Raw genomic sequence first — 17,082 nt, forward strand, 5'->3', positions numbered from 1 at the left:
TCAGGAAGTGGCAGACCACATAAAGCTACAGAGCGGGGTCAGTGAGCTATGAAACATATAGTGCACTAAAGGCGCCCCCGTGCTGCTGACAAGGTAACTACAGAGTTACATACCACCTCTGGCAGAGAAACAGTGCACTGGGAGCTTCAGGGTGTGGCTTCTACATGTCCAAGCAGCTCCATACAGCGTATCAGCTGTCAGTAGGTATACAGTGGATAATAAAGTATTTTTAAATGTTTATTTCTTTGGTCACACTTACATTCTTTAGATCATTAAACAAATGTTAACACTAGACTAAGATAACCTGCGTAAATACAAAATATAAAGGATTATTTAATTTATTAATGGAAACAAAATGCCCTTTATGAGAAAGTAATTGTACCCTAGACCAAATAACTGGTTCTACTCATCCTCAAGCATGTGTGATAACTGGAAATGACACTTTCACATCACTGTGGAGGACTTTTGGCCCACTCTTCTTTACATAATTGCTTTAATTTAGTCAGATTGGAGGGTTTTTGAGAATGAATGGTCTTTTTAGGTCATGCCAAATGATGTCAATTGGACTTAAGTCTGGACTGGACTTTGACTAGGCCACTTCAAAGCCTTCATTTTGTTTTTTTAAGCCATTTAGAAGTGGACTTTGGATGGTTTCCTTGGATTATAGCTCGAGCTTCCAAGCACAATCTCATAACCGGATATTTTACTTCAAACTTTCTGGATGAGTCAGCGATGCGTTTTGCTGAGAAAGTTCACCACTCTTCCATGTTTTATCCATTTGCCATGGAAATGGATTTGTAACCCTTTCCAGACTGATAGAAGTCAATGACTTTGTTTCTCAGCTGTTTCTTTAGATCGTGGCACCATGAGTTGCTTTTTGAGGTCTTTTAGCTTCCTACACTTTGTCAGACAGGGTTTGATTTAAATGATTTTGGGATTTAATCTGGCAGTACTCAGGCCTGGCTGCGGGTACTGAAATTGGACTCATCTTTCCAAAAAATGTGGTTAATCACTGTTAATTCATGATTTAACATAGGGCCAGGTTTGCACAGCTTTTTCTTCCTCTTAATAAATGAAATCATTATTTAAAATCTATTTTTTGTATTTACTCAAGTTATCTTTGCCTACTATTATAATTTGCTTGATGCTCTGAAAAACATAAGTAAGACTAATAAGCAAAAAAAACTAAGAAATCAGGAGGGGGCGGGTGTAGATCCTGTCATCATTTTTCATGCTGTCTGTGGATGTTCCTGTTTCTTCTTGTCAAGGTCATTATACTTAACTAAACCCACGGTAAAAACAAAAACTAGGAGTGAAAAACAGATTTTAGTTTAGTCAACTAAAATTTATTTTTCACTCCTAGTTTCACACACTTTCACACAACACACTAAAGTAAAATAAAAATACAGAAGAAATATCTTTAGTTTTAGGGGTTTTTTGGTAAAAAATAAATCATTGACACGTTTATTGAGACATACTATAATAATTAGAAAGACTAAAAGTAACACTGAAACTGTTAATAAAAAACAATAAAAACCAGAAACTCACTCAGTAAACAAACTGAAACTAAACAAAATTAAAAATAAATAAATCTATAACAACTCTGCTTCTTCTGTGTCCTTGCATTTATTCCCTGGCTCTTTGTGTTTATCCTTTTGGATGCTGTCAGTTTCTTGTGTATTCTTACAATTTGGCCTCATCCATCAGCAATTACAAGCCCACTTTTTCCTGTGACAATCGCTTTTTTAAGCATTTTCTGTTTTTCACTGTGTTGTCAGATGTTATTGACTAAATTATTAATTAGCTCTCATTACATAATTTTTTTTCCTTTTACATAAAATGACTGAAACAACAGCTGTTCATATCTTTTTGGTCTGTTTCTGTTTTCCACTTGATTTGTTTTTTCCACTCCAGTATTTTTGGACACACATTTTCAGTGACTATCTGCTGTCATGTGAAGCATTTTTACCATCTTCGCCTTCACTTGTCTTTCTATGAGTTATTCCTTTAAAAAAAGCCACACAAAATACATCCCCTTTTCAGTCCAATATCTTTTCCATTAAGTCATTTTCCCCCCTTCCCATCGTTCCCCTTGTCCCCGCACACTCACCCTCTCTCCTGCCGTTCCTCAGGCAGCGCACTTTGGGGATCTGAGTGAGCAGCTGGCAGTCCTCAGCTGGGGGAGGAGAGCAGAGGAGATGGCATTTTATGGTGGAAGGAGAACACACACTGAGAAAAATATTTCTCCTCGCTGCCTCATCTCACACTCTGTCACTCACCCAAACCCACAAGCACACCACACTGCCACACTTACATGGATTTAGTGCACTTAAACAGACATAAACACAGACAAACAAGGGCATGGTTACGGATACACACCCTCAATAAGCACACTACTCAGTGCTGTGATAAAAGTCACTTAATGCTGCAGTATATGAGCTAAAGACATTCAAACATCCATCGGTGCATCCATTTCACTTAGGCTATAATAATGAGAAACACGTAAACACAAAAAAGTGCACAGGTCAGAGTGTTCAAGCAAAAGAGCTCACTGCATGATTCAATTCAAATCCTTTTTTCCATAAACAAATCCACCAGCGAGCCAACTTCCATCATCCACTCCATGTTTCTACATGAGCCATAGCTGGCACAGAGCTGCTGTTGTAGTGGACATCATTACAAACAACACACAAGCACAGGTACACACATATACACACACACTTGGGAAGATTGGCATTAGCAGCAGAGAGTGTGTGCTTGTGTCTGTGTTTGTGATCTTGCTGAGGGATTGTGGAGAGATCAAGCAGACCCCCTCCCGAGCAGCGATACAACCTTATGCTGACAGAAACGAGCATGACAAGTTGTAATCCTCTGTGATTAAATTTGCTGTGTGTACAAACCTGTTTGTTTGCATGTAGACTGTAGAGTCAGAGGGTGTGTGTGCGTGCATGTGTATGGCTTTAGTGTTGCTCCTAATGGGGGGACAGCTGGTGTGTGTAGAGAAGACTCACAAGACTCGGGCAAGAACAGCAAAAAGTCATAGATCACTCCCACCGAACAGATGTTGTACACTTTTAGCCTGATTGTATAAGCTTGTATGCATGCATGTGAGTGTGTGAAAGCCTGTTTGCATCAGGGAATTTTTTTCCCCCAGACTACACACAAAAAAATGACAATTTTAAGAGTTTTGTGAGTTATCGTTTTAAACTACAGTATATTATCCTGTTTTTCTGAATTAACAAGATAATCATCTCATCTGTTTCTTTCTGCTGACCCAGTTCAGGGTCACAGACAACATTCACACCTACAGCCAATACAGCCTTTATTTTAGTTAAGCTAACCCATGTATGTCTTTGGACTGTGGGAAGAAGATCGGATACCCGGGGAGAACCCACGTAAACATGGGAAGAACTCCACAAACTCAACCAGCCAGTGGATTCAAACCCAGGACTTTTAGTTTGACTGATTGTGTGAATCTGTTAAGTTTAAACTGAGCTTATCTGAGTCCTGTAAATATTAATTAATCCAGTGTATGCCTGTCTCCACACTGTTGGAGTCACATGCAGGCTTGCAGTAAAGATCACTGTCCTTGATTGAGCACCATGTCCTTGTGATTAAAGCGGGCGAGCCTTAACAGGATTACGCTCGGCCAGGACAATCCCTCCTGCTTCTGCTGGCCGACATCCTCCAACACCGTCACGTCTACTAACAAATCAGCTCACACTCTCACTGCATCGGCTGACTGTCTCTCTAAATTCCACCTGCACACTTGACACAGCAGCCCTGATTTGAATATATTCACTCATTCATCTACATTTTTTCTCGGTGAAGATATTACAACAGAGTGGGAAATAAATCCATGAAGAAAAGCAAAAACGTGCTTATTTTATCATATATGTTGGTAAACTGAACCTTTATGATCAGACAATTGCTGCTCATACAGCGGGACATGTATAATATTGAAGTGGCTGCCGTGAGAGCGTGGAAATCCATGTTTATTTAAGCCTGCAATAACTGATCTGTCACGTGGGACTTGCCAGCTGTGACCAGCTGCTATGACAGCGGTGCGAGTTCATCAAAACACAAAAGTTAACCTCTAACAATGAGCTGAAACCTGCTGTAAAACACTGTAAAGGATTCAGCTTCAGAATGACTATTAGGTAATACATACACTGCAACAATCCCCAGAGTAAAAATGTTGGGTCTAAGTGGTGAGAGATTCTAACTGTACAGAAACTACAGGAAAAAATCTCCTTTACTATCTCACAGAAGTAAAACAAATAAAACTAACAATATTTGAGGAACAAAGCATGCTGTGGACCTTCCTGTTTCAAAACTGTAGCAGCTGTTGTGTTAATTGTCTGAAACTGGTAACAATGGCACCCATTAGAGTGCAGCAACTGGAGAAGTCAGCTAATTGGAGGCTCACTGGTTCACAGTCAGACTGAGTCGAAACTAAAAGTCACAAACTAGAACCAAAGTGTGTTTGAGACTGGTTCACATGATAATTAATACTGGGAATTAAAATCCAAAACAGGGAAGAGATTAAGAGTGTAGCTTAAGAACCCTTTGTTCACTGTGAACCCTGCTGGTACAGCCAAGGTGCAGGTAGACTGGCAGCAGGAGACGAGGGATAAATGAGGCATTAGTGGGCTACAGAGCTCCCGCTGCTCCTGCCACTGAGACACTACTGTTTAGATGTCTGGCCAGCTTTGACACCTCCGAGTACGAATGCACGTGTGAGGGTGTTAGTACACCGTGGATATAGGTCGCCGTGCTGTTCCCACAGACAGAGGATCCATGTGGTGGTAATTACAGAAGGCACTGGCGACATGAGCTCATGAAACTTCTCAGCCCAATGCTGACAAAGGGGAATAATTACTAAAGTGTGGTTATCCGATAATTCCACAGCCACATAAACCACATCAGCCACTTTTTACGGTGATATTAAACCAACTCAACTCAAAATTTTCAAAATGAATGAATTAAACTGATTCTGCTAGTTCTCTTTCCAGGCTGTTACTCGTGTGTTTCTCCAGCTCACTTCTGCTACAGCTGTTGTTTACGTTCACATTTTTTCATATTTGCCTCAGACATATAAAAAGCAGCCACCTGTCATTAAGTTTCTGATTTCCTATGAGCAATACAAACCTAAAAGGCCGCTCGTTTCTTCTGAAATTATTCCCTCCTACAATTTTCCAGTAATTTGGATTCCCGACTGGTTGGTATTTTCATCACACACGCTGATACATGCTTAACTGCCTTCCGGCATCAAAGTCAGGATTTTAGAAATATAAGAAGGAACAGTAAAAAAAAAAAAAGGGAATATAAGAACTAGTCCATTTAAAGTTTACCATTTACTTTACACTGTCTTCCTTCTGTAATCTCTCCTGACGTCCTCTGTACATATTGATGATTTGAACCAAAATCATTTGAATTAATTCGGACCTACTAACACTGATTTACAGTTCAAGTACTATACAATTTGGTACATCTCAGCTTTTTCTCCTTGTTTTCCTTTATTTTGAAAACCAGGTTCCCACTGAGACAGTAGATGATCAGTTGAAGGGCCTGATGCATCTCTTCTGTGCTACGTCAGGTCTTTGCAGGCCTTTTGTCCTCCACTTGTCCAGTTTCCTCACTTTTTATGGACACTCTGCACGGCAACCCCTGAGGCTACCAAAGCAAAAACACTGTATTATGCAGTCAGATTTTACAACGTCTGACTGTGTTTGCATGTCTTGAAACGTTTTTCACAGCAACTTTCACAGGGAAGGTGAACTATAGAATTATAATTCAGTGTCAGTGTTTCCATGAAAGTAGCTTCAAAGTTACTCCACATAAACAAGTAAATGAATAAATTAAGAAAAATCGAAATAATAATGTGCACCATTAGTCCAAATATAAAATCTAAGTTCTCAGAAACAAGCACAGTACAGAATCTTTGAGCAAATTTAGCTTTCATTTTATATTAATATTTATTTCCATTTTCAGTTTCTTTGTTTTGTTTGCTTCAAATAATTTTTTTACAGTTTTCTTTTTTGGGGTAGGTGGGTGGGGGTTGCCATGGAGACAGCAGAAACAAGCCGTAAACTCAGAATTAACATACTTTTTTAACAGTTTTCTATTTTGTACATACAAAAGGCACAGAGCAACATCTATTCAGCATTCATCTGAAGCCTTTCTGAGCAGCAGTTCAGATACAAAAAGAACAAAACTCACGGTCAGAGCTGAAGTCATCTATCAGGATTATTTCTTGAATCAATGATGGCGGACTTCGCATCAGGACACTGAGCGAGAAAAGAAAATAAGATAAGATAAGCTAAGACTTGATCCCATGGCAGGGAAATTTGTGCTGTGATAGAAGAAGATTAGAGCAAGCACACAAGTTGGTGTCATTTCTCCTGTCTAATTTGGCCACTTGCGTCATTACCTTTTAATGGTGCGAAGAAGAGTAGAGCGGGCCTCGTTGTGAAAAGTTATGACGATACTTGTGGAGGGAAGGTCTGTGTCATAAGTCAGAGCTGCACACCTGCACGCAGGGGTGAGAAGGTCACATGTGGTAACTCATACAAACCTGGACGTCTTGTATTCACGCACACACATGCTGGACACAGTTTCAGACACATGCGATTGGCCGAGCTGCCCCGCGGAGTCGTCTCTGCATTGTTGCTGTAGTGACATAGAAATATCCAGTTGCCCAGCAACATTCGCACAGATATCTGACCCTCCGTTTTAATCTGCTACCTGTTGCTGGGCACATTGAGCCTAGGTTATAAGGTATGAAATTCAAATATCATACACCACAACGAAACAGGAAAATAAAGGCAACAATATACATTCACTAAGGAGTCATTATTACAAGATTAACAATCACTGCACGATTGCAGCATTTGTTTAATTAGTAAGTCGTACGGGTATGTTCACATATTAGACGTGCTGCCATTTGATATAATTACATATGAGACTTTGATGTAATTTTGTAATGAAAAAGAAATCAACAGCAGCTTATAATAGGAACAGAAAATTAAACTGGGAAAATATAGCATGCGGAACCATTATCAGAAATAAAATGAAACATCTTTATAAAAATAGTTTGGATGTTCTCAAATGTTACAATCCTCGTGAAAACCCTCTGAGGAAAAAACAGTTTGCACCAATGACTTTCGAAAACATTCATTGGTTTGTACAGTGATGTGCTGTAAAAGCTGTCACAATGTATCATCAAGTCCTATTACCTTCTTGTAGCATGCTGTCAACGTATAAAAATTTAAAACGAGGGCTAAAATACCTTAGCAACCCGTGAGAGTGGTCAGAGACTCACTGGAATATCCATATGTCATATTCAAATATTTAAATTTGGAAGTGTGAAGATTTTCTATTCCACTTATGCTGTGGTTCGCAGTGTTTGTGGGGCAAGAACAGCACTTGGGTTTTATTTAGCACTATTTAGCCATCATGATCAAGACTCCTGTAGGGATTATTCTCAAAGGAAATTCTCTGGCCAGTGATTATTTTTAGTGTTTTTTAAACGTTGAATACAGCAGAATTTCTGAAATCACACGAAGTACGGAGGGCAGAGACAAAAGCTTGAATTTTTTCATAGTTAAAATAGACGTTTTGAGTGAATTTCTCCACTTTAGTAGGATTTTACATGATTTCACAGGTCAAAGCCTCTTAGGCCGGCTGTCCCTTTCAAACAAAGGTTTAAACACTAGGTGGGTAAAGACTGTCTGCTCACATAGAAAACCAAGAACCTGTTCAACATAAGAAGTGCATTTTTAAAGATATGTATCTAAAATACTGAAAAAATATTTTAAATAATAAGCTAATTGTTGGTAAATAAACAGCTGGCAGTATTATACTATACAGCTCATACTGTTTAGAAGTTATGTTTTCTCCACCAACACTCTAAACAGCAGTTTCATCCAGTGAAACTAGCTTTCACGAGTTTACTGTAATTTAACAGGAGAATCACTTGTTTAATTATATATTATATAATTATACATATGCATGTTTAATAAACTTTTACCTGCTTTCAGCCGAGCTCACACTTTGTTTATTGCCTATTGTCCTCTTCTGTTTATGACTCACTTGTGTTGTTTCCTGCAATTTTATGCCTCAGCGTAACAGTGAACAGAACGCGGCTTTAAAAAGGAGCAACCTGCTCTGCATAAATAAAGGTTGAATAAAAAAAGAACTTTCAGTTGGCAGCCATTTAGCTGCATTTTCCAGTTATAGAAGAAGCCCAACAATCACGGATAAGTGGATTTTAGAGCAATCTGGATAAAAAACAAAACTCAAAAGAGGGAAAATATCTTCTGAGAAAAACTAAAGGTTTGTTTTACTTCAACTCAAATTGTATCTTTAAACATGACGCTGCAAACGAAAACTGGAGGAGACATTATGCACACTGAGAAAAAGGTTCCTTAGAGCCGCGAGTTAAAATGCAAACCTGTATGACCTGCTTTTGTAGCAGTGCTTGTAGTGACCACTCCACTTTAAAAAGAAATTCGAAATATTCTAAGTTACTGAGTGCACTAAAACCCAAGGCCTCTAAACTAAGCAAAGAAAATGTGTTGGAAGATTCATTCTTGATCTTTTGATCTTTAACACAGCAGAAGGCAAAAAGTTTCAACACAAGGTCCAATGTCTTCAGCAAAACAATAAATCTGATCTTTCTTTCTTTTCTTTTCTTTTTTGCCAAAAAAAGGTTTAAGTTCACGTCATGATCTGAATCACAGCAGTTTACGCTAAACGCTGCACGTCTGACGACGAACTCCCAACATCAAATCAGCTTATTAGCAGATCTTTTGCACAGCTCATACAAGATTAGTCCCCGATCCACTTGTGCTGATCAGAGGAGGCAGACAGTACCTGGACTAACCCCGCTCACCTGTAGTGTCGAGTGTCTCGTATGGCTCGCTCGCTGCCCAGCCGGTCGCTCTCCTGCAGGTTGAAGGCATGGTCCTTGTACGGGTCGTCGCCTGGTTTCAGCTGCTTTGCTGCTAAGTAAGCCTTCTCATCGAAGCTGCCCAGCAGCTGGCCCTGCTGCTCGGCCCGAGGGGGCTGGGTCACCTGCACAAAATGATGAAAGCTGGATTCAAATGCTAAGAAAAACAAGGATTGTTGTGAATGACTGATACTCAAAAGTGTGCACGAGTGTGATTTAAATTGTATACACACACAAAACTCTCTTGCTGTCACTCAGGCATACACAGGTGATTTTGACTGTCAACACTCCACTCGCTCAGTGCCTTTTATCAACAATCAGCACCTATAATTCCTGTGAAAGTGACACACAAAGGGAACTGTCTGTCTTAACAAACCCTACAAGACACCTGTCTGCATTTGGGAATAATTTGGGATCCAGTATCCTCCTCAAGATAAGAGAAAAAACAACTCTGACATCTCTGAAGATTAAAAACAGCTCATCTGATATTTGTAAGCCCTTACACTCTGCTAACTAAACATCTCACAATCTTGTTTTTTTAAATGTGACTTTGTAATATCTGTTCAGGGACATCCCCCCAAAAACCCTCTTGGCAATCTCTGGCATATTTCCTGCCATAATTATTAATGTGCAGCATCCCTGCTAAATAAGGCAAAAAATAAATAAATTGCTTTAACTTTTAATCCAATGTGAAGAAAAGTACGAGCCAAGTGATTAAAATGTAAATGCTATTTTCTTATTCAGGTCATCGTGTCAGTGCTAACAGGGCAAAACGGGATGGGCACTCATCAAATCGGAATACATAGTCTATAAATCCTCAGTAATTAATGGTTTTTCCCCGCAAGGAGCTTTAACACTCTCTGGCAGCCTGGGTGAGTGGGAGGTTAAAATAGCTGATGAATACATAAAGGGAGATGAGAGCAGCCCTCATTAGAGATGCAACGGCAAAATGGACAGAGACAGAAAGGCAGCGGTTTTGTACTGCACCGCTTTATTAAAGGTCGGTGTAAGCAGGGGGATTTAGAGAAAGCTCCTGAAGAGGTTCAGGTAAGACTGACCTCATTTTCAGTCACCCCAGAGGAGCAGTATGACCCCGCAAGCCTCAAGGATTCATGCTCAAATATATCTGCGCTGCACAGCTAGAGAGAAAGCCAGCTGAAGGGCACACTTACTATAGCAGCGAGACCTCTAGTTTTAAGGCTGTAATGTATATTTTTCAACAGTGGACCAGGTGATGATAAAGCTCAAAATCTGACTGTTCAGTTTACCGCCTTTTAGCTCATTGTTTTGGTTTTTATTTGGTGGTTAATGGTGGGAATTCGAGGAGCAGCAGCCTTATTACATCAGCAACATGAAACAAACTAAACAAATTGCATCCAGCAGGTGAAAATAGTCATGCTGACATTATTCAGAATCAATGCTAATGTCACTTAATGCCTGGTGGAGGAATCTGTGCATGTGGGATTAAATTGGGCCAGCTAGCAGTTAGTACATACATTAGCTCATGAACTTGAGCTCTTTAGACTTCTTGGAATTTCTTTAAAAACTACACTAATTTATTTTGACAAGTGCATACAGTGGTGGCAGCATATTTCTGATAGATCAGCACAAAATACGGGTTTATGTTATTGAAATAACAGCAAAATGCTGCCTGAATTTGCAAAGTTTAGACATTACAGCTTACATAATATGTAAAATAGGTCTAAATTCTAGTCTATAAGCTTACTCATTATATTTTATATGATAGTCATTTTTTTATCTTTCAGAGAACTGCTGAGTTATGATGTTTTTTCTACAAAAGAAAAACAAAAATCAAAAATACGTAAAATACTAAGTCTCATTCTCTTGTATATACCAAATTGAAAGCTGTAATCATGAGCTGAGTACAAAATTTAATGAAATCCACTTCAATCAATTGATCATTAAAGTGATAACCAAGCTGTTTGAACTCACTCTATGCATCAAGTACATTTCACTGATAAGGACATATAATTTTCTATCTTTTTTTACATCTACTTGCTAATTAGATGTAGATAGATTTCTAATAAAATTACTCGTCTGTATGCAAAACAGGATTAATCCTAATCCTAATTTCAGAAGCCATTTACAGATGGCAGGAGTATTTGAGGAAAACACCAAACAAAGCCCGGCAGCTTTAGCTTTGAAACAGTAACAGCTTCAACAAATCTAATCTGTTTGGCTCGATCGATTGGCAAACCAGATTAACTGCAGCCAATTACAGAAAAATTTAAATTTAAATTTCTTTGGCTGTTATTGTAACATTTTCTAGCCCTGTAACCTGATGCTTGTTACAGAGAAATACATGAGAATTTATTTAGCTATTATTTATTTTTACGTATTTGATTGATGTTGAGCAAATTGAAATCTATTTTTCCAGGATGACAAAAACCAAACATAAATCCAATAAAATACCCAACTGAATGACATTTAAACTGAAATTAGATGTGTTTTTCATATAATTTAATCAAGGTTGATTAAGTATACCAGATTCATTTAGATGAAAATATAGAGGTGTGATAAATTTATTTATTTATTTATTTATTTATTTATTTATTTATTTAGGATAGTGCATGTTAATGAACATAAATGTAAAAAAAAAATTACATGAATGTAAACATACCAGATTATAGCCAAGGGCTCATTTCCATCTGTTGTCCTTAAGAATAAAAAATAGACATAATAATTCATAAAAATTCATCGTTCATTCATAATAAAAAATCCATCACCAAACTTACACATACACACCATTCTGTTCCCAAATAAAACATTAAAACTATACAACTCATACATGATCACACACTTGATTTGTTTTGAATTATGCTCATTCAGCAGATTCTGGTAAATTTACAATCATTTTAAACAAGAACAGTTCTGGCTTTTTAGAGCTAAGGTACTCTATGTAAAGCAGGCTCTTAAGGCCCAAACTGTTATCATTTGTGAATGTAAACAAACTGTCCATTAGCAGTCTCTAAATCATCTCGGAGGGGACACAATCGGGGCTACGGGCCTATATTTATCACTGCTATTAATTTATCTTTTCAGGCTGGAGCCAAGCCTGAGATAACAGAGTCAGGCCATGGACTAGAAAATCTGCAAAACAAGTGGGATAGCTTAATAAGTATATGTTGCATGTGAAATTCATTATTATGTTAAGTTCTTCTACCATAACGTGATATTTTGACTGTTTTTTATCTTCGCGTTGTTCTGATTTCTTTCCAAAATCCCTTGGTTATCTGTAAATATCATCATGACTAAATATTAAAAGCTACAAAAAATGGTACAGAGAGGATATTAAGATATAAATAACAGAAGGCGCTTTGAGGCTCGGTCCACTGAATTAAACATGAGCTTAGTCTGGAAGATGAACACATGTCCGCTCTTTCAGGCTGAGTTAAAAGACTCAACAAGTCACATGCAAGTGCAATCTGCCTGATTGCCCAGAGACGCAGCCCTGCTGTGGCTGTGGTAACAGATGAGTCCACAGAACATCTATGTAGGTGTGTACTAATTTGAATATATTTTATTTCACCCCATGTGTGAAGCACTTTGTGTATTTTTAAAAGTGCTACGTAAATGAAATTATTATTATTACTGTCAAGCTAGTTTTCATCATCAGCAAAACTGGTTCTTTTCTCTAAAGAGTATTTTTGGTCATTTAAAAAAGCAGACTTGCACATTTGGTATACGTTTGGAGACTGACATCTAACAGGGATTCATTTAAAATGAAAAGACACAATGCCAGGGGAAGGTAGTTTCAGGTCGAGCAAGACAGATACGTCCATAAACACTCTGTGAACAACAGCAATGAGCCACCTACATATTAGGCCTAGACCCTGCTCTGCAACTTTACATGGTCTGCCTCCTTTAGTAATAATACCACTTACAGTTGATCTTGGAATATCTAGGAGAAAGAAATTTCACAGTCCGACTTATTATAACAGTGGTTTTGTATGACAGCACCACACTCAGACTCAGTCAGCTCTTTAGAACGAGCCAGTCTTTCACAAATGTTTGTAAAGGCTACGTGCTTAAATTTATATGCCTGTGGCAATGGGACTGAACACACCTGAGTTCAAAGACTAAGAGGTGTGGCCCAACACTTTCATCCATATAGCTAATGTGTATTGATATGCAAATTTTCTTTTCAGAGAAAGATGGGTGGGTAAATTTAGAAATTATATCCCAGTGTAGGTGTCGGCTCATCGAGGATTCTATAAGAACACATGAGTTTGGAATAATTATAGAGCTGTTTCTGCTTTAGTCATTTCATCTTATTTGGGTTAAGTCAGTCAGGAAAGAAATATGCGCTGCATTTCTTTAGGACATACCAGGATCGAACAGGGTTTATGCTACAGGCAATCGAATTTAAACAAACCACGCACACTTTGCAGATTAGATGGGTTTTGGAGTTAAAACTCTTGATAAATAAGAAAAAAAACCATTTTCTTGGAATGCTGCTTATTTTTGCAATGTTTATCCGGGTTTTAAAAGCTTTTGTGTTTGTGTAGTGGAAGTTGCCAAACTACAAAGCATTAGTTGAGCTTTGTACTCTCACAAAGTCTTCAAGTTATGTATGCATCACTGTAATGGAATATGTAGTTAATCCTAGCTCAGACGAGATTGTTAACAGCACAGTTCTCTCATGAAGTGTATGTCAGAAATAATGTTTGACAAAAAAAAAAAGTCTGGGCACCCAGACCAGCAGTCTGAGCCGGTTCCAGGTACTGACAACTTCTTATTATCAAATCATACATTAATAATGTTAGTAACCAAAAAAAAAAAATTAGTAGGGGGGACATGTGTTGCAAGAAAAAATGACAAAGTAATTGGCTGATGTGGCTCTGCGATGACATGATATGAGGGGAGCTGTGCAGGTTGGCGAGGCTGTCAGTTAGTGTGAACTCTAAAATCAAATTAGACGATGAAAAATGCTCGTGCACTTGGTTACTGTAGCAAAACAAAAGCAATTCTGGGAAACTGGAGGCTCAGTGGGAGAAATGTGGAGGAAAAAAGTGGAGACAGTGCCGACAGCTTTCAAAGATGATGTATTAGTGATTCAAAAGCATTTAATGAATATAAGTAGCAAAAAAGAGAGGCCTAAGAGGACGGAAGGAGGAGAGAATGACAAGAAAGAAGGATGGAAAGAAAGAAATTGTTAAGGAGGGAATACATGAAAAAGAAATAGATAGATGGTGGAAAAAAAATAGATAACTAATGAAGAAGATAAAATAAAGATACAAAGGAAATAAGGAAAGAATAAAGAATGAGAGGAGAGATTGGGCAATAAAGGGAAAGACAAAGTGAAAAGAAAGGAAGGGAAAAATAAACAATTGGAAAGTCTGTAAGAAAGAAAGAAAGAAAGAAAGCCTTCCTCTGTACCAGCCTGCTCTTGTTGAACCGTGGGACCCTGCTGTGCCGAGCTGGCAGCCTGTGAGCTTCAGGTCAGATTACCAGGACAAACTACAACTAGAAAATCTCAGTTTGGTGATAAAGGTGAACGACCCCGCTGAGCAAATCAAAGATTACAAACAGTAAAGGCTTCACTTTCAAAACTAAAGCATACAGACCAAAGAACAATCTGATTAGAAGTGAGGTCTGTTTATGGTTCAGCAGCAGTTTGCAGTTTATGGCACAAGCTTGTAAACTGTGACGGGGACATGATACACCTCGCTCTCTCCTCTGACTGCAGTCACACTGAGGGTTTTTTAAACTAATTCCATATTTGTTTGTGTGCATTCTCCGATCATCGCCATACTCTTGGCCAGTGCTCACACACTAATGCAAACCACAGCTTCCTCTCTTCTGCTCCAGAGGGCCTGCCTGCATAGATGCCACAACAACCCCACTGCTTGGTATTTGCCCCTGAATTAATAAATCCTGCGAACAACGCTTTAACAATTTGGCTGCTGCTGGAGGGAAACGCTTTGACATGTTGGCACACAACCCCAGCCACATCTGAGGCAATTTTATTGGTCTAGTAAATTGTGAAAGAGGCTCGAGTGTGCAGTATTTCCACATCAGTCCCTGTCTCCTTAAAACTGAACTGGATACACACACTTAAGTGATTTTTATATTTGCTTACTGGGTGGTAGTGGCATAGATATCTGAGGGAAAGTGCTTGGCCTTGGCCTTTTAGGCCTTTGCCCTAAAAATATTCTATTAAGATTCACTTTTACTTTAAATTTTACACATAATCTCTTATTGTTTAAGCAAAAACCTTTCCACCTTCTGACAAGATTAAAAGGAGCTTTTAGTCATTTATATTGAGTCAATGACCTGTCAGTTATTCCCAGGATACCAGATTATTTTTCTGCACTGCTCTAAAAGCACAAGCTACAGGTCTTGTATCTCTTCACACTAAATGCAATAGAAAGCCTGCAGCCCGACTAGACTGGATATTCTAATCTGAGCTGGCATGTAGCCAGTTCCAGCTCTATACTGTTCAGATCGCGTCTGTAGGCTGTGTTGCAACCTGGTGGCTACTAAAAGTCAAGCCTGACGACCACCACACCTACAGTCTCGGTATTTTTCCTCCTTCCCTCAGGCAACAACAGGCGAATACAGACATGACCTGACTGAAACAGGCCCTTTAATGACAGAATGCCCGACCTGGGAGTCCGTGTTTTTCACCTCACATTTGCAATCAGGGAAAGGTCGCAGCATAATGTGGTTTACTAGGCGTTTGCGCACGACGCACGAGACTTACGGAAAGCCTCTTACGGGTACTTGAGGTTCCCTGGCGTCGGGTGTGCAGCTCAGAAAGGCGGGGAAACGCAACAAAATAGGGCTGCACGGCAGGCTGTAGATTGCTCTGCAGGTTGCGTGCACCTGACGAGGTTGAAGTCGGCGCTCAAGCCTGCAGCCTACACGTCCAGTCAAACTGTGACACTTACAGCTGTGCAGCACCACCTCCACCTCCATCCTCATCATCCGTGGGTTCGCGCACACACATGCACATCAACATGCAGCACACACTCTCCTGCAGCTCGGCGCCTTCAGCAACAGCGCCGCTCTCATCCCCCCTTTCCTCTTTATCCCTCACAGCCGTGCTCACTCACTATCAGCGGGATGGTCCTGTCATCCCGGTGAATCTCCAGTCGACCGGGGATCACCTTCTGCCCGTGGCCCCTGCCGCGAGTCTGCGAAGCCGATGACGACGGCGACGACTGGGGCTTGTTGTCCTGCCACAGGTAATAAAACGTCCCTAAGATCCATGCAACGGTCAGAATCGCGATGGCGTTGGCCCGTATCCTTCGCATGGTGAGCCCATACGGAGGGCTCCGCAGCCTGGCTGGTTCAGGTCCGTGCGCCGTGGAAGGTACAGCCTCCCACGCCGGTGATGGGTCGAACCGCAGCGCAGACAGACAGCCTCTCTGTCTCTGCGCGTACAGCCGCTTCTACCAGAGCGATGCCTCTCTGCTGGGATTTGCGCACTGACAGAGCCACGGTCCTAGCGCCGAGTCATATCATCTCCCCACTCTCAAACACTCGCGCGCTCACGCACGCTCACGCGTTATCCATCCGCTGGCTGTGATGAGGAGAGCGCGTCCAATCTACGACGAGCAGCTGACACGCAAGCTTGGGTGCAGATCATTGGGGGAAACAAAGGAAAGACTCAGATGAGAGATCTTCACTTCTGGCTCTTTCAAGCTTTAATTCGCGGTGATCTTTTAGTTTTTACTCCCTTTGCGCGTCACTGAAGCAATGCTGGTTGGTTTTACCTGCATGAACATCACCTCTTTCCCTTTAAACCAAAAGCAGCTCCCCTTGTTTGTAGAATAGCCAAAGCATTAAGGGTGTAGGGTAGCTAAGTCGACCTCCACCCAATGCTTTAGAACGGCATTTGGAACAGATTTGAGGAGCTGTGTCTTTGTACTTCGAGTTTCCGAAGGTAGTTTTTAGAGGCAAATATTTTACTTTTAGTCTTTAAAGTTGATTCGTTTAAATAACACGAGGCATTTTTGGAGGTTCAGCATCCTGAAGAAGAAAATCAGAGGTGAAATAGAAAATGTTGGGCTGTAACTAAATGTGTTTATGAGTCTTTATTACAATACAAAAATAATTAATAGGGGAAAAATGCTCATCACATTCACAGAAATGTTTGGATG

General features: G+C 39.8%; 1 protein-coding gene across 1 annotated transcript in view; it reads right to left on the bottom strand.

The window, feature by feature from the left end:
• Nucleotides 1–16,471, bottom strand: part of galnt16 (UDP-N-acetyl-alpha-D-galactosamine:polypeptide N-acetylgalactosaminyltransferase 16) — a 36,914-nt gene extending 20,443 nt beyond the window's left edge. The window contains exons 1-5 of the mRNA XM_026151728.1: nt 16,033–16,471; nt 8,897–9,078; nt 6,434–6,532; nt 6,223–6,290; nt 2,111–2,176 (exon numbers count right to left, since the gene is read on the bottom strand). Of these exons, the coding sequence (XP_026007513.1) occupies nt 2,111–2,176; nt 6,223–6,290; nt 6,434–6,532; nt 8,897–9,078; nt 16,033–16,233 (616 nt within the window). The 5' untranslated portion in view covers nt 16,234–16,471. The remainder of the gene's footprint in view (nt 1–2,110; nt 2,177–6,222; nt 6,291–6,433; nt 6,533–8,896; nt 9,079–16,032) is intronic.
• Between the last annotated feature and the right edge of the window lie 611 nt (nt 16,472–17,082).

Source organism: Astatotilapia calliptera, chromosome 19 (assembly GCF_900246225.1).
Source record: "Astatotilapia calliptera chromosome 19, fAstCal1.2, whole genome shotgun sequence".
In the NCBI taxonomy this organism is placed as follows: domain Eukaryota; kingdom Metazoa; phylum Chordata; class Actinopteri; order Cichliformes; family Cichlidae; genus Astatotilapia; species Astatotilapia calliptera.